This window comes from Coptis chinensis, chromosome 8 (genome assembly GCF_015680905.1).
Source record: "Coptis chinensis isolate HL-2020 chromosome 8, ASM1568090v1, whole genome shotgun sequence".
NCBI lineage: Eukaryota > Viridiplantae > Streptophyta > Magnoliopsida > Ranunculales > Ranunculaceae > Coptis > Coptis chinensis.
In genome coordinates, this window is record NC_141463.1 from 86,086,664 (window position 1) to 86,105,296 (window position 18,633).

The 18,633-nt window shown below is 36.1% G+C and overlaps 3 protein-coding genes and 1 long non-coding RNA gene across 4 annotated transcripts; 1 reads left to right on the top strand and 3 right to left on the bottom strand.

The window, feature by feature from the left end:
- Positions 1-658: 658 nt before the first annotated feature.
- On the bottom strand, positions 659-3,646 carry LOC147483837 (calcium uniporter protein 1, mitochondrial-like). The gene is made up of 2 exons (XM_086578329.1): positions 3,110-3,646; positions 659-1,470 (listed from the first exon to the last, which is right to left on the bottom strand). Exons 1-2 carry the CDS (start codon positions 3,494-3,496, stop codon positions 1,009-1,011), a joined length of 849 nt encoding a protein of 282 aa, XP_086434455.1. The 5' UTR covers positions 3,497-3,646; the 3' UTR covers positions 659-1,008.
- LOC147483838 (uncharacterized) lies at positions 1,477-3,563 on the top strand. The gene is made up of 2 exons (XR_015205322.1): positions 1,477-2,134; positions 2,202-3,563. It is a non-coding gene; the product is annotated as an uncharacterized LOC147483838 (long non-coding RNA).
- A 1,952-nt stretch (positions 3,647-5,598) lies between the features above and the next one.
- Positions 5,599-9,762, bottom strand: LOC147483839 (TRAM, LAG1 and CLN8 (TLC) lipid-sensing domain containing protein). The gene is made up of 9 exons (XM_086581307.1): positions 9,469-9,762; positions 9,235-9,318; positions 8,732-8,820; positions 8,507-8,645; positions 7,787-7,861; positions 7,365-7,486; positions 7,210-7,285; positions 6,628-6,687; positions 5,599-6,016 (listed from the first exon to the last, which is right to left on the bottom strand). The coding sequence occupies exons 2-9, from the start codon at positions 9,313-9,315 to the stop codon at positions 5,879-5,881; spliced, it is 780 nt and encodes a 259-aa protein (XP_086437433.1). The 5' UTR covers positions 9,316-9,318; positions 9,469-9,762; the 3' UTR covers positions 5,599-5,878.
- A 1,795-nt stretch (positions 9,763-11,557) lies between these two features.
- LOC147483840 (methylenetetrahydrofolate reductase (NADH) 1-like) lies at positions 11,558-17,006 on the bottom strand. The gene is made up of 12 exons (XM_086581306.1): positions 16,674-17,006; positions 16,413-16,595; positions 15,777-15,837; positions 15,598-15,680; positions 14,901-15,074; positions 14,154-14,327; positions 13,965-14,065; positions 13,730-13,841; positions 13,195-13,275; positions 12,912-13,089; positions 12,165-12,499; positions 11,558-11,939 (listed from the first exon to the last, which is right to left on the bottom strand). Exons 1-12 carry the CDS (start codon positions 16,890-16,892, stop codon positions 11,856-11,858), a joined length of 1,785 nt encoding a protein of 594 aa, XP_086437432.1. The 5' UTR covers positions 16,893-17,006; the 3' UTR covers positions 11,558-11,855.
- Positions 17,007-18,633: the final 1,627 nt, after the last annotated feature.

The following is an 18,633-nucleotide window of genomic DNA, read 5'->3' on the forward strand; positions in this document are numbered from 1 at the left end:
ATGAATAAGCCAATGATCAGAGTTCCACTCTAAATTACGTTCAGAAAGGTTATGATAAGTGAACATGTTATCAAGTCGTTGATCCGGGTTAACAAGAGTGATCAATGAAAGATTACAAAAATCTCCGACCACACATGTAACACCTGGCTTATATTTGGTCTCTTCATCAATTTCAGCACCAGAGCCAACGCGTTTATGAACGCATGAAACAACGTAAATTTTCTTTCTTGCTTGGTGTCAAAAAATAAATCCTTGATATCTAAAATCAGGAGTAAATGACAAGGTGACAAAGTTTATTGTACCACAGCCGCAATCAACAACCTCACCCTCACGAATTTCTTTGATAGCAGGCACTAAATAAGCGAGTTGAAGTGGAGTTCAGTTAAACAAAACTGTACTAGTGCTGTTCCCTAGGGTATATGAAGTAGAAAAAACTCTTTTGAATAGCAAAAACATGGAAGAAGACGAAGTAGAGAGAAGGCCATAAATGTAAGTGGGATTGGAAATGATAGTTGGTACTGTAGTACAGTAGCAGTAGCCATTGCTGGGAAGATTTCTGCCTGAAATTAGGGCTAGCGGAAGTTTAAAAAGATGGCAGCCTAAGCCCAACATCAATTGATTGGTTGGGCTAAATTAGATCCTAAGAATAGTCCAGAAATACTGCAGAAAATAAGGTAGTATTCATCCACATTAACTGTTATTTGTAAGCCGCCTATCAAAAGGATTACAATAATATACTTGTCAGTATGCACTGAAATACAACAATTCACAATTGCAATAGACATCCAAAGACCATCAGTAATTATGTTGTGGTTCTCAAAATTTTGGGTTCCTAGTGTATTTTTGGGCAGTTCACCTTCAGTGGAAGATGTGTCAAATTTCTGATGCTGTAAAACTATGCCCAAGGAATGTAATATGGCTTAAAGAGCCATCTCAAACACTTCAATGAGAGGGCTAGGGAAGCTACATTTTTAGTCAGTAAATGGTGGATTCCAAAGGTAGCGACGACTAATAGTGTATTGCATCTTCAATTCGTTTGGGATATAGAGTAGCATCCAAGGGTGACTTGCAATGTTTCTGCAGCTCCTTCAATCGATCAAAGTCGAAGTTTTGTGCCTTGAACAACTTCCTCTGCCTTGACAGGAAGAGCCTTTTCATTAGGTCTTGGTAGGTGGGATCCCTGGAGGTGAACAAGAAGTATGCATATCCAACAACGAGGCCAGTGGTGGTGGCGAAAAATGCAATGGGCTCCATAACATCCCATGAGAACTCCCAGAAAGTTAGACGGAAGAAGAGGCCGACCTGTACAATAGAAAAACCCAGCCCTGCCCACAGTATGCGACGCACTTGCTTATGGGCCAGTGTATCAAGTTCTTCTTTCTTTTGCTGAAGCATCTTGAGTTCATCCTTCCTTGGATCATCATCAGGCGTTAGTGCAAGCGGTACTGCTTTTCTGACCAAATCAACCACCTATTGAACACACAAAAACAAAATATTGAAATACAAGCAAGACAACATCAGAGAATCATGGCAAAAGACTAGTGACATAGAAAATGATGCATAGACTGAAGACATAACTTATATAGAATAGAAAATGGGAAAAGGATCAGGTCAGCTGACTTAAGTTCCTCGGTATGATGCTATAACTTGCAAGAAAGTGGTCATTTGTGTAAAACTATGTCCTCCATACAAGTTAAAGGGTGAACCAGAGACCTTCAAATGAAAGATAAGACCTCAAGTATGCTCCACACTAAGTGCATCACAGTTCAGAACTAAGTCCCAATAACAAAGGGAGACTATCAGGTGGAAAAATTAAGATGTGAAGACATAAATCAACTATGACTATGCAGCTGTCCGGATAGCTTGCTAGGTACAAACTAAACAAATGCATCGACCTAATATTTCTAACGCTCGAATATAGATTGGCCATTAAACAGCCTCGGCTTTATTACGAATAGCCAAATAACAAATTTAGGAGCGAGCATTAATCAGATATAAAGTTAATTTTCCTCATTAATCCAAGTCTATACATGCCACGACAATCTGTAAAGATTTTGAAGATTGATGCCAAAATGACATACACTCCACCACTGATAAATAATGAACATTTAATATCCTTGAATTAAACAATGAGGTGAAAATATTCATTCCATCAAGGTAGACGGTCTTAACAACAGAAATTCATGATTGTCTTTGACGAGAAGGAAAGGGGTATAAACCATGTATAAGAGGAATAACACAACACAAACCAAATGCAAGGTTACGTTTTCCTTTTCTTTTTTTTAGAAAGGTGCAAAGATGCAGTTTATCTTTGACTTTGATCGAGAAGCTTCTTCTGTGCTAATGTTCTGAGATTACATAAAATGCGCATGGTGGAGAAACAGAGAGGTCTGGAGGGCAGAGTAGCGAACTTAATAAACATGGGATAAACACAGTAACCAGAAGTTAAGATTCATTTGAATCCTTCACATTACCATGTTAAATTTAAAAATACATGTGAGTGTGCCGTGTTACTCATTTGGGTAGCATAGTCTATAGCTATAACAAACCTAAAACATGCCGAAGTTACTTCTCAGTTGTTAACAAGCCACATGGCGTCAGTATGTCGGAGCTCATTAATAAACTTACTGATCAAAATTCTTCAAACAGTATGTACTATACACTCCTCCAATTATAACAATATTGTCAGATTCTAATATTCAATAAAGTCAGGTGATTTAACCTTAAACATTCAGGCTAGCCGAAAGATCAATAACGTACAGTTGGGCAAATTGGCAACTATGTGGGGAGCCATATGTGGTGTTGCTGAATAGCAGTTGCATGTATCATTATCATGGGCAGATTTGTGTCTGCTGAGCTTCTTTGGCAGTACCCCATTATCAATATCAATTACCTATAACACCCCTCACTAATTCCCCAAATCAACGACACACAAGTACACAAGAACCAATCATTAATCATCAATCATAATCATATAGGTAAACCTCCTTATGTGGTGCCCAATATCATCACAAGTCAACAATTGAACCAAATCAAACATTGAGACCCTACTTACCCACCCAATTGTCCCTTACTTTTCTTAAATAAAACATAATATAATATAATATACCTTATCAGGATGCAGATAGACTTTGTCTCTAAACAAAAGAATGACACCAGCTTCATCAAGAACACGAGCGAAAGCAGTAGCCTCATCATGAGATCTAGCAACACCCATTGATTCACAAGCTTTAAGGAGGTCAGAATAACCAATGAATTCATCTCCTTCCATACCCAACTTCTTCTTCAATGCTTCCACATTCACCAACCTCATTAGCCTCTTTGCTTCAGAAAACGATATCTCTTCTCTCCCATTACTTTCTTGTGAAGTGGAGAAGAAAGAAGGTGGACGGAAACGGAAAGTGCTGTGCAATAATCCTAACCGTTGGTTATTGTTTTTGTGTAGAAATGATGATAAGCTTCTTTTTAATAACACGAATCCCGAGGATCTGAACATCTTGTTGTCTGTTTGTAGATTAGATTTACCTTAAAACAATGTAACAAGTTTTGTGTTTTTAAGATTCGGAGAGAAAGAAGGGAAAAGAAGAGTTTATATTTAAGGTCGAACGTTTTTTTTTAGAGCGAACGATTTGACTTAAAATTACAACAGCCAAAGACGAGTGGACAAGTGGTGAGTTAAAAAAAAAACTTTTTTTTATATGCTCTATTGATAGTGATGGACAAACTGACAAACGACAAACTACGAGACACAACGGTTTTTTAAGGAGTTGCACCGTGCATCCCCAATGCAAACTGGTATCATGTGGACTGTCGACCAAGGCAGAGTTCTCGGAGTTTCCATAGAATATTTCGGTTTTCAAAGGAATTGAAAATAATGTCGAGATATTTCTATTTTTACTGTACCAACAGTATGTAGATTGCAAGTTGGAGGACAGGGGAACTGATTATATATATGTATATATATATATGTAACTATATATGACATGAGACAAACACGTGTAAGGCCGGGCATTGTGTAATGTTGTCAGTAATTCTATAAACTATGTGCAGTAGAGACAACCAGGTGAGTATTAGGTGTTTAGGTGTGCATATCTTTTTGGAGTTTTTTCATGTATCTTCTTGTTAAAAATGTTATGCCAAGCAAATTGTATAGTGAAGGTTGCACGTTGCAACTCTTTTAAGTTTAAGTGGAGAAGGTAACTTCAAGGAAATGTTGGTGGCACTTGATGGAGTGTGGGACTGTGAGTGGTAGGTAAAATCCAAGCAGAATTGGATTTCTTTTTTTCTTTAATGAGGATTTAATATTGTAGCAGTGTTGACTGGGTGGTTTACTCTCTCTCACCAAACTCATTTTCCGCGTAGGGAGAGAATGAGAGACAGAGAATGGCAGAATGCGCGGTAATGTACGTGTTGGGTCGGTTCCTTTTCTCATTTGATACTAACTGTTGCTTTCTAACCTTATCCAAGTGATCCAACTATCCAAAGGATAATGACCTTTGTTCAATGCCCAAGCATTCGTTTCAACAGTTGATTTTATATATATATTGCCGACATTGAGATACATTCGAGCTTTGAGCCATATCTTGAAATGAGTGGAGGGCTGGTTATGGAGTCGAGCTGGACGCGAGTAACTCGTCGAAGGCTCGACTCAAACTCGCTCATTCAATAATATGAATATAGTTTGAACACATTTTAAAACTCAAGACGCTCACGAGCTATTCACAGCTTATTTGGGATAATTATTTATATTAGTGTGTTGGATTATAATTACTCAACACATATTGATTGTATTTATAATATGCACACTTTGAAATAGTTGTTTGATAGTGGTCATTGTGGTATTAGTGAATTATAGTTGCATTTTAGTATTTTATTTAGGTGAGTTTAGCAAGTTATTTTGGTTTTGAGGTAAAATTTAGAGTGTATTTGTGTTTAATTATCTCCAATTTGTGGTTGAACTCGAGCCTATATATAATACAAGTCAAATCAAACTCTAGAGTCTATAATTGAATTCAAATTTGTAGTATAGAAGAATAGAAATCTAGACTCATTGAGCTACTCGAATACTCGATGAGTCGAGTTTGAGTACGAAATAAAGCTCAAACAAAATTTGAACTTGACGAGAGATACACGAACCGAACTTAAGCACCCTAGTACTCGACACAAGTAGCTCAATGACCAACCCTAAATGAGTGTCTAATTTCGTTGTTCACTACCAGCATGCTTGGTCCCAGAGCTAGTTATAGATTCATTAGTTATATCTAGTTTCTTCCAATGAAGTATGGTTTAATTAATGAAATTGTTGAACCCTCTTAATCGCTGCATCTGCATGGGATCATCAGAATTATCTAACAGAGGCAAAAGCATATGTGGAGCCACCTTGATTCTGTCGAAATTGGCTTGGCAAGGCGTGGTCCAACATGGTTACACTGCGCGACAATGTGCGAGCGTTTCTTCAATTCTGTCAAAGCCCAACTAGAGAACAATTTTACATTCATCCAGCGATAGTAGCCCAATTTGTGGAATTGAGGTCCCATTGAAGACACATTTACGAGCTATAGCCTAAAGATACACAGATATGGTAATATCTAGAAAAAATTGATTAACCTGATGCCAATTAATGCATTGATCTGAAAATTTTCTCAGCAAACAGCAGCAGACACAAATGTTGCCAAACTCTAGCTAAATCGTAAAATTTACACGCACATAGACATGAAAAGCTGGAAAGAAGCTTATTTGCATCTGAATAATTCCAAAAACTACAAATGTACATTCTGAGGGCACTATAGAAAGCCACCTTCCAACATTGAATCTATCTCTACCACTGAAGTATACATACAATTCAAAACACTAAAGAACCGAGAAACGAATTTAGTTTTTACTGAACATGTTTCGCTTTAGATAGGGTCTTCATCATGCCTCTGGCAATCTTCCAAAACCAAAAGACATTCATAACTGCTAATATGGGAGCCACTGTTAGCAAGCTGTAGAAACCCAGTGGAAATATCTTTTTGACCTGAAACTCAATATGCACAGAATCAACAAAACAGGAATCCAAAATCATCTGTGGGTGTGATCATCAAATAAAAGGAGCACTCAGATAGCTATATGATGATTCAGACTGATACTTGCCGAAATTGCCACCTCACACTGAAGATCATAATCCCCACTACAAGCAAAACGATTTTTCATTTTCATTTTTTTTGAAAGTTTCAATAAAACAGATGAGGGATTATAATCTAGAGCCACTTATTGGTAGGATGTGTCAAAAAGAGACAACTTTCCGCGAGGATGATCTTCAGCAAGATCATATTCATCAATGCAAATGAGTACCAAACTGATACCCGTGGAGTCTCACGCTGAGTAGTCAAAACAGTGTGAATAATAGCCCGCAGGCCGCACCAAGTAACTACATGGTGTGAGTATATTTGAATGTTTTACTGATAGCATTAAAGTGATCATATCCTAGATCTGAATCACATGATTCTCCAACTTTCGTACATTCCAAGTACAAGTGTTTCCAGTATGGAAGTTTCATGGTAAAACCACAGCTACAGGTTGAATCGCTGATTCTCATAACAGACACTTAAACATGATAAAGAAAATTAATTAAAAAGCAAAACTTACCTCATCGAAATGGAGATACATGTGGATGAAAAAATAGATGAACAGAATGATCCTTGCAACCTGAGGTAGTGAAATTTGAACAGACGGTGAAGTAAAATGAATAGTGTGGACAACGACATATAAGACCAGAACACATTTTCATATACACACAAAGAAAAAATAAACAGTCGCCAAATTGACGAACAATGCCCACGTAGGAGACTCGTTAATCACTTGGAACTCGTCAATTGGCAAACATTTGCTAGGTTTTCCAATAGAGTCCCGAACCCGATTCTTCTGAGAATCAAGAACTTGTTATTACAAACACGAAAACAAATTAAATAACTTATATACATGTAAATACTTCAAGCGATGCTAATAATTAAAAGTATACCGGACTAAAATAATTATATGAGGAACTGAATTCTCCTTTAAACATATAGTCATATAGTACATTTCCACAAAACAAGTATAACATAAACACATACGTGTTTTGTACACTTGGAACTTGAAAAGCTTATTGACAGACAGCCTAAGCCACAAGATTTTATACTAAAACACATTTCAAAAGATGCATCAGAGAACCAGAGGTCTTAAACATACCAGCCAACCAAGAAACAGCGCAACGCCATTGCAGATATAAAGCTTGGAACTCTTCTGTTTAGCAACATCCAAGTACCTGCACATGCATGAAGTAACTAAGTCAACATTGACTGTAACCGATGTGGTAGTATAAGTATGTCAAGTTGAACACTGACCATCTTAGATTCACAAAGGGAGTTGTGCTCTCTGAAAAGAGAACTATTAGTATGTAGAATTGTCCTTGGCCACTTATGAGTGAGAGAAGTATTGAAAACATGGAGAGCGCGTGATGTAGTACCTAAATTAGAGGCCATATGAATTGCTCAGCCCAGCATACAAAAAACTCACATATTAACTAGTACAAGCCAAATTAGCCAACTTTGAATTAGCACTAAGTAATATATGCCAACCAGCCCAAAAACTTACAAACATAAGTACTCGGACAGTGCTTGATAAATCTCAAGATTACATTATGCAGTTCAAATGAGGCAAAATTCAGAAATCTTATGACTTGATTGTGGGCTGAGGAGTTGTAAAATAGGGATATCAATCTCAATCCATATTCGGGTATTGCAAGAGAGAAAGACGGAATACTTACATACTCCAGACCACCTAATTCTGGAAAATACCAAAGGATCATTCCCAAGTCAGAGACAAAATAACCAATTGATATCTGCATGAAGAGAATCAGATTATTTTATCAAAGCTCCAACATCTTTTGATGAAAACTGAAGCATGTAGATAAGATACAAGAAGAATTGGAACATTGGAAATTAGAATTCTCAAGCACTCGTGTTTCTGCTTTCGAAACATACAAACCAGAAACATTTTCAAATGGTTCAGAAATTCTCATTAGTACAGTTGTCTCATCATGTGTGCATAGCTTGAAAGTGGCAACGACTACAAAGTATAACTTAATGCACTGTCTATCAAGCAAAGTGTTATAATCAACAAAGTGAATTCACAAACTAAGTGTTCATTTTACTACCTACCACGAAATACCAGCTAAGTCTCAAACGTAGCTAATTTTGGAACATTATGAGACCTATTAAGAAACAACTATCCTAGATTCATTATGTATATAAGCATACATGAAAAGATACACACATCCTTACATAAGAGTGTGTGTGTGTGTGTGTGTGTGTGTGTGTGAAAGAGAGAGAGAGAGAGCTTTATGCAAACTCCATTTATCGTAAAAATCAGGAATCAGGTGAGTTTTCCTTATATACCACCTTCAAAATGTGCATGAGACGAGATGATTATATCATACATATAGATGTATTTGGTTATGAAACTTCTCAGTGTTTTAATAACATACCCCAAACAAGGTGTCAGATTGGGGGGACAATCTTTCCAGAATTGATTGATTATGAGAACCTTCACCAAAAAGATCAGACAACACCAGAAAATAGAAGGAACCAACTGCAACAGCAATTGCATGAACTGTAGATATACCCCTGATGACACAAAATACAAAGGTTACAGTAAACATAGTACAACACAATCTGGAAAGTCGCCATTTAAAATAAAATGGTAACATTACCGATTGTTCCATTCCATTTTTTCCCTTTCCGTTAGCTTGGCATAAACATTTAAGAACAAGCGACTATATAACTCTGTGAGTCTGTAAACCTTCAAGAACAACAATTCAATATCTTAAGAAACACGATATACAACCCAAAAAACAAATCATTCTAACAGATATCTAAAGTGACAACTGCCTTGTCCTTGGGCCTAGAACACCTCTCTCCTTTTACAGCAGGTATAGTAAATATCAATATATTTGTGGATGCCATAAGTACTCTATCTTCTCCAAGTATAAAAATATCATTGTCATCAAAACTATGTATAATACGAAATCGAGGTAAACATGTTCCCTCCCCACATTGTAGAAAATGAGTCATTTTTAAGTATTATATTCTACATTCTTTCCTTCCCCCTCTTAAATCAGTATAAAAAACAATTCACTAGCTAGGGCCTCAATTAGTTGATTCATAAAAACTTATATAGCTAGTAAAAAAAAACAAGTGGGTAACAGTAACTTACCATGATGCACATAAAGATGCCACACAGAACACACCAGACACTCTGCCCAGTAAAGCTTTCCATCACCATCTTTCTAATCATCAACTGTAAACACAAAAGAAACACAAGCACTGACTTATAATAATATGTTGAATAAAATGAAAAGGTTGTCAAGTATACTTGTTTTAAAGGACACGTTTGTGTTAAAATGGAATTAAAATATTAAGGAAAAAAGAAAAAGGATGTATATATTACCTTCTAGAAGGTTCGAGGGGAGAGAAGAGAGGATTGATTGGTAGTGTCAGTGTTCGTGGGTGTGTATGGGCGCTTCTGTAGAAAACTCAATTATTATTAAATTTGGTTTGCCCGCTTATGTCATAGAGTCCTTTTATTTGAGGACCTAGAATTATTTTGTGTTTTGTTTTTTGCATACGGTATATGCAGTCCTTGGAGCGTTGGAAAAATGATTATGGGCCAGTGGAGTAGTGGACTAGTGGAGCGAGTGGACACAGACAGTTTTGGTCTTGGTAGCGAAAATAAAAGAGAGGAAAAGAAATGTGAATGGGAACTGCTAGTATTAAAGATGACACATAAGAGTATCTTTAGGGTGAGGTATCACCGCCCGTAAATTCGTGGACGGCAAAAGTTCGATACGGAAATTATTCGCATAAGATTCAAAATATTTAACAGTAATATTTTTAAATATTTGGTCAATAAAACAAGCAAAAATACGATATATGTGTTTTAAACGGATATTATAATACGAATGCATTCCTTTAAAATTTGGTTATATATTTTATATTTAAAATTTTGATATATAAGTATATAACGTTTTTATTTTTATTTTTACAATTTTATTAATGAAAAAATAATACAAATATCAAATTTTTTTGTTCTAGTTACTATTACTACCACAAACAAAATTAAAAACGTACAACCAACACATCCACAAGATTGTTTTTGAGTTTTGAGCTTCAAAGCTATGACTTCAAAAACAAAAAACTGGTGGAATATGTTTTCTAGCTATGGCTTAAAGCCTTCAAGAACTAAACACATGTTTTTCTTATTATTTAATCTAAGTATTTAGGGATTCTTTTATTTTTGAGTTTTTCCGAGTATTAAAATATGAGAGTTTCCATTTCCAGTTTCCAATAAAAACCCCATTTTTTTTAATTTCAATAATTCGAACATTATAATTCGGCAGTAATAAGCCCAGCCCAAAAAATTCGCGTATTAAACTGCATCTTTCAAATATTCGCCGTCTTGTTCGTTTTATATGGGAATCCTTATAATAAGTGAATAATTCGCGAATTAATCGGCGAATTATTAGCTATGATCACCACCATATTTGCCTCTACCATTCGGAATTTCGTGAAAAACCATCTCTAGATGGAGACAAATGTGGAGATATCACATGTCTAACCATATCTATGGAAGCAAATTTGCGGTTTTGGATGTGGATGTGACGCGACAGTAACAATGTCACGCGCCATTGCCAATGTTTCAACTTGAGGCAACAGTGGTAATGCATGGTAGACTCTACTCCAAATCTGCGACTAACATTTGCTTTCACTTGGTCAAATTTTACGAATACTTGCCTCAAAGTAGGTCAAATTTTACGGATACTTGCCTCAAATTTCGGCTTCAAACATGCATGTGATGCCTCCACCACCTAGAGATACTCTAATTTAACTGATTGATTATCGAAAAAATAAATAATTTAGCTGCATTTGGTATGGTACTTAATTCCCTGATACTTTATATAAATACAAACTTTTATACGATACGATTATACAGAGAAAGATCCTGAATTTTTCATCCACACATGTTTCACGGGATTGGTAGTTTCATCATTTTCATGACATGAATTCTTCAATGCTTTTTAGCGTTGTGGACTTGCGGGTGGTTGTATTACTGCTTTTAGCTCTATGTTGAGTTTTCACCTTTAATGGGGCACCAACACTTCCCTGATACATCAATATCATATTTCTAATTTTCCAACCAACAAAGAGTTCACAGAGAATTCGACCAATCAAGTTAGGCTTGGTCAGTCATCAGTCAGTACAGTTCTCACAACAGACTCGTTCAATCTTCAATACGAGTTGACGCAACCAGACAAGATTCGTAAACTTCCTCACTGACACACAGCCAGCAATGTCAACATGTTAATGTTAGTTATCCTATCGTCCTATGGATGAACTGTATAGAAAAGGCGATGAACGTATCATAAACCCATATTGGCATGCTTTTGTTTTTTTTTTTCTTTGCTGGAATATTTTTGTTAATCTTGGCTCAGAAGATATATTTGTATATTTGTGTGGTCATTGTCGAAAACAGAATTCACTGACATGGAAGTGGGATCTTTCACTATCATAACAACAGAATTTTTAATACAATTCAAGAACTAAAAGCGAATAAATTAGAAAATTTTGGCCCCTTTGGATGCAATTTGCATTAGTAGGGAGAATATAATGCAAATATCAAAAATAAAATTGCAAGCAATACACTTCCAACACGATGCAACCTACTACTACTCTTACTTTGGCTTCTGTGACAATCAGCTTATCATATGCAAACTGGAGACAAATGTCTTGGTGGCTGCAACGGGAACTTTTATAGCAGAAAAGTAGGATGAGAAAAGGTCATACTTCATTGAAAACGGCAAAGAGGTCCCCCTTGATATAATCATTGTCAACCAAGCTCACCAAGTAGTAACTGCTTTGCACCTGTAATGATATGAATACAATGTTAGTTGATTATGTATTACATGACAAAACTAAGAATGCAGGACATACTATGAAAAATTCTGCATTGCTACTAAGATTTTCTACAAAGGGAAGCCGCCTCCCCTTAAAGTGTTGCAACATGAGTAACTGAAACGAATCAGGAGTCTGGGCGATGTTACAAAGTTCTGAATATATGGAGAAATGATAGGTTTTAAATGGTGTTACCTGTTCCAACAATGTCCTTGATGAATCGTCCTCTGGATACAGACGTGCCCAACCCTTTGTCCAGATCTCAAATGCCTCATCCTTCCACACTATGAAGCTGGCAGGATCCACAATGGTAGGCTGGAGGATCTCCTTTGCTGGGAATACTCCCCATGTAACAGCGTTCACATCATTCGGTCCAACATTTGAAATAGATTTCCCTTCTTTGTTCACAGCTATGTAAGTAAGGGATGGGAAAGTCTTGGCTTTCTCAATCAATACATTTAATTGCCCTTGAGAACAGAAGAACTCCACATAAGCCTTCTGATAAACATATCCACCAGGTCCACCCCATCCTGTGAAGAATGCATGTTAGTTACTGAAATGATCTACTCATGCTAGTTCTCATAAGAGTAGATATTAACACAATCCTCAAGTGCTACAGGTTATTTCATCCAATAGCTCCCCAAGAGGAATCCCAAAACAAAAAAGAAAAAGGAATGCATCATCCACCATAGTTGCTGAAAAGCAAAGATGGCAAGGGACGTCTCGTCTAAACAAAATTTACATAGATACCAAAGAAATGCACTAAAAAAGAAACGTAGATTTTCAACATGTCTTTTTAAACACAAAAAATTATCAAAAGTTCACAACTCCAAATAGACAATGTGACGGTAATCTGATATAAAAAACATCTTGTCATTTCTTCAGTAACAACAAAAGATGATGCTATAAGATGGTACATGGCTTAAATAATATACTACTCACCAACAGAAGGAGAATCAGATTTCGCTGCATTAACAGATGGCTGGCTGTTGATGGTCAGAAAACCCTTCAAATTAATGCTTCCCAATTGTTCATTAATGATCTTTGTCTCTGGCTGGAGACCATCTAACTCTGACCATGGATTGCTTTTAAGTTTTCCCAAGCACAATTGCATAAATTTCTGATGAATCAAGAACCAAATGAGGGCATATTTTCTCATGAAATTGTTTAAGCTAAAGAAATTGGAAGGCGCAGTAATACTATAAAATGGAAATGAAAATCATACATCATGAATATCTTCAACGGATTTCAGTGACACAGCCCATTCCTCTTTAAGTTTCTTGTCACGTGAGCGTGGTCGCATAAACTGTCACAGACGTTACAATACATTACTGGATTGTTCTGGATGAATCAATAGCCAGAATGGCGAAAGTAGAGATAAAGAGGTTTGAAGCCAATGGACAATCCACAGACTATAGCTAGAAAATCCCATAAGTATTTGAGAGACACATAGAGCAGTAAATAATTATTTAAGAATACTTGGACCAAAGAAATAAGCTGAGAATATCAAAAGCCATCCCAAGTTCTTTCTTATATTTTGATTGATAAGCTAGCAACATTGTGATAAAGACCACTGTTTTGTATACGGCCTAGGCGGCTATCCAGGTGACTTGCCTAAAGCCTCCAACAGGTGAAGAAATCGGTCAGCAGGTGGGATCAAGGATGTTACAATACTAAAGAATCACTATTCTGATTCCAAAAGATTCCATGTGTTTCGTTTTTGATTGATTAAAGATTCAATGTGTTAGAACATTTATTACCTGATAATCAGTCAATGCACCATATGAGGGGTTACCAGAATCACCCCATCGACCATGCGGGAACTGATCCCACCCTATAGTCCTTGATAAGTAGCTTTTTGGACGATTAGCCCTGCCATCATCAGCCAGAGAAAGTTAAATGCCTTGAAAATTTGCACCAACTCTCGAGGAATTCAGTAAGTTTCAATAAGCATTTGAATGGATTCCAGTTAAAAGGTAGTAAACTGTAAAGTACCAGAAAATTGGCCGGACATCTTCTTTAAGACGGAAGATATTTGTAGGGCGCCTCCATGGAAGAGTTCTTGAAATCTTGGCTTCGTCGATTAACCCAAGATTCTGGAAACATAAATTAATCGTAAAATTCAAAGAAAACTATGACAGGAAAATATTACTTCAAAAAGAACACATCTATATGTAAAATTACCTGTAATATAGCCAACGCTGATTTGTCCATGTTTAGCGTGTAAAGGTGAAGAGTTTTGATCCCATGAGCTAAAATCTTTTTGCACATTTCAGTTCCAAGGTAAATACCATACTTCCTAACAGCCTCTTCATCATCTTTGATAGAGTCCAGGGCTGCCATAATCTCAGGTGGTACCTGCGATATGAGGATCAAGAAGAAAATTGCGTATATTATGGGACTAGTACTATTAAGCTAACATTACCCACTAACAAGTAGCAACAGTATCCACAACATACACTTGACTTACTTTTTCAAAAGTAGTTTAACACTTAAACCTTGGACTATCTCAAGGGGAAAAAAACTGAAAAGCTTTTTCAGAATGTTTCAAATCATTATCTCACAATCACTCGGCCTAAGACTACCCTAAGTAGGTACAAATCAATAAATCATCCATGAGTAAGTATCTGAGAACTCAGATCTGATCTCTCTTTAGCTGGCCTATCATAACTTTCTTCTACTAGTTCTGAACAGTATTTAGTTATCTGTTAAAACATGCATGAGCTCCACAAAACATGGTACGTGACTGAGCAACAGTGGTAGCAAGGGAACCGCATGGAAGTACTAAAAGGGACAATAAATATGTTCTTCACAAGTACAAAAGTGAGGATATACAAACATGGTACAATTAAACCAGAAAAATCCTGGCCTCCAGGAGATGAAAAACAGCCAAAAATTGCCTATGAAGTTAACAGTTAGAGGAAAGTGTACCCTAGTTTTGCAGAAACCAGTCATGCGCAAGAATCCCTTATAGTTATTGATTGGCATGATTCCAGGAACGATGGGGCAAGTAATTCCCATTTGTCGACAATCATTGACAAACTTCAGAAACACATCAGTATCATAGAATAGTTGAGTGACAATGACATCAGCTCCAGCATCAACCTGTGAAAGAAGTGAAAAGAATGTTTGATAGCGGTTCTAATAATAAGTAGATGGGATAGTTCTAAAATGATAACAAAAACAGGTCTAGTACTTGCACTTATGAAATTTTCCATGAATAACCAAGCATTATATAAATATGATCTGGAACTAGTAATGAGAACAGTAAATTTGTAAGCAGAGAGAGATCACCACATAATTTTTAAAATACATCATACGTTTGAATTTTAGCCCTTGCTATGATCACTGATAAATCCTGGCACACAACAACTAAACTTTTGTATAAAAGAAAAAGATATCAAAAGCTTTTAAATCTTCAAGTGCCGGTGGATAGTAGTGATGAGAAAGGACGGTAGACAGAGATGCAAATGTTCTGGAACATAGTAAATTTCCTAAGAAAAGTAGAAAGTGGAAATAATGCATAATCCATTATACAGAAAATAGTATCTTCTACCACAGAAAATTGGTAAATAAAGTAAGACGAATTTTACAACAAAGTTTACGGAGACAATGTTTTGATTCAAACCTTTCTTTTCAAATAAGCAAGATCGTTGTGGTATGATTCCAAAGTAGCCACGCCATTACTTTCAATCACTTCAGGGTGTGCCTCTGCAGTAGGAATGAAGACATTATAAGAATTCTAGAAGCATAAATCAATATTTTAGATATTCAACTTTCTATTATTCTAGTCCCTAAGAAACAAACCTGGATATCCGGCAACGGTGATGCCAAAGTAGTCACCATACTTGGCTCGTATATGCTTCACCTGCGCAATTCAAACAATTATACCAGATTATCATTAAAATCTGGAAGCATAGTATACAACTTATATGTCCAACAAAATTCCAAGACAGTAGTTTATGAGTATGAAACCTAGCTCGCTTAAACGCTTAAAGATTTGAATCGACTCATTCTTAGTGAATTGGCTCAAACAACTTAATATGCATCATGTAACTTATTATATCATATCATATCATATCATATTGGACAATTGTAACTTTCAAACCAATAATAGTAGTTTCCAAATCTAAACTCAAAGCCAATTTGATAAAACCAAGTTTACGAGACACAAACTGTTAAATATGTTACAGAATGACAAAGTGAAATTCCCAGATCGTAATTCAATTCATTTCAAAATCCAACTGAGCATAGTTAGCTAGCACCGTTTCCACTAATTAATTGCATCCGCTATGTGATTAGAACACCCAAAAAATGTCAAGCTGATCTATCTTATAATTATGAATTTACACTTGAAATTCTCCAAACACTGTCAGCTCATGCAAATTCAAATCAACTCCAATTACTTCTACAACTTAAAACATATGCTAGAAAAGGGTATACCAGATCTAAAGCACAAGCGAAACCACCTTCAGTCTGAACAAATTTATCTTGACCATGAGGAGGATCACCTCTAAGTGCCAAAACATTCTGAATCCCATTCCCTTTAATAGCATCCAAAGCATGATCTATTTTCTCCACAGGCATATTCGTACACGTCAAATGCATCATTGTCTCCACACAGATCTATACACAAAACCAAAACACTCGTCACATCAGATCTAACCAAATAAAAATAAAATGGAATTTTTCATTTGTTTATACCATGTTTTGCATTTTATTAGCAATGTCTAGAGTTAGATCAGCAGTAGTACCACCAGCACCCCAAGTGATGTCACAGAAAGATGGATTGTGCTGAACCATACGGTCCATTTTATCGAATAAATTGTCGACACCATCTTCTGTTTTTGGTGGGAAGAATTCGAACGAGAATAATGTCTTGTTTTCTAATTCGGCTTCTCGGATTTTCTCTATCACCTTCATCTTCTTCTCTTTTACGAACACCGACAGAGAATTAGAGAAATGAGAGAGAGCGAGTTTTTGAGATTAGTGGGTTTGTGTTTTTATAGGGGTGGGAATTAGTGGAAAGTCAAGTGTGAGGGATCGTCACCAACTCTTTTTTTGATCAATGGTGTCAGGATTGTACACGTCACCATAGACCAACAACCCATTTTTTGTCCACCAACTTTGGTGAAAGAAATTGATACTATTGGTGGGCTTTCAAGAATTTCTATCTGACAAGTGGATTTCACATTTTCACCTACCACCCGTGCAATGTAAGCGCTAATCGGAAGCAAATCGTTCTAAGAATTTATAGTGATTAATCGAAATTAATCGTCTTAGTGAATTTATAAGACATATATTATATATAAGTGATATAACAATCTAAAACAAAATAAAATCAAAAATTACAAGCCTAAAGTGGTAGAGTGTTAGCTGACTTAAAATTTTTTTTCGATGGTTTTTCACTTTTTACAGTTTTGATTATTATCTAGTCTAATTATTTTGGAATACGGTGGACAAGTGGACAACTAACTAACATTTTAACAAAACACATAAGGCATGTGCATTTAGGCAGATTGGTGAACTGAAGGGTTGATGTGGTCACTCAAAAGTTGCTATCAAGTTTACTTTTAAAAATTGACCATATAACAAACTCTTAAATGTGAAAAACTCGCTAGAACCAAAATGCATGCCCTCATAGAAGGTTAGAACTTAGAAGGGCACACTTGCTTTTGACTAGGGAAGGGAATCGGGTTGGGTAGACCGAATCCGACCCGACCTAATTATTGAGTACATTGGGTTTGGGTGCATTTTCATATCCGTTTATTTATTCAGGTAGGGTTCGGATTTGGGTATGTCGGGTTCGGATATAATTTTTTTTTTTTTTTTAAATTTTTAGTATTATCCAATCGGGTCAGTTGGGTTCAAGTCGGGTTCGGATATTAAATTTCTGTTTTAATCGGGTTTGGTTAAGATATTGTGAAACTATTCGGATTCGGATATAGCCATATCCGACCCAAACCCGACCCGATCTCTGCCCTACTTTTAACAGAGATTTTAGGATTTGTGAATAAATCTCCCAACTTAAATTCATTCTTTAACGGGGAGTTTGAAAAGTTAACCAACAAAGAAAAAATACACACAACACCGCTAAGGCAGGGAATCGGGTCACTCGAATTCCCGACCTGATTACTGAATATATCGGGTTCGAGTTGATTTTTATATTCAGGTTAGGTTTGGATATGTCGGTTCGGGTTCGGATTCGGATATAATTTTTAGGTTTTTTTTTAATTTTTAGTGTTATCCGATTGGGTTAATCGGGTTCGGATATTAAATTTCGGATATAATCGGGTTCAGATATTATGAAACTATTCATATTTGGATTCGGATATAGCCCATATCCGACCCGAACCCGATCCGATCCCTGCCCTAAACACCACACACATTCTAATAATCATTCGGATTCTTCCTTCCCCTTTGGCAATAGAAATAGGCCCAGCAAATTTTCATATTTGACCCAACAATGAACACTTAAATTAAATAATTACCCCGTTTTCCACATTGAAATTAAAATAAGTCCTATTTTATTATTGATAATTTAAATGAACTTCTTTAATATCACTTACATAACATAATTATCTCTTATTTTATTTAAAATAAATAAATAGATGAGTCTCTCCTATATAATTACAACAATTACTATTTACAATTAGAATTCAAA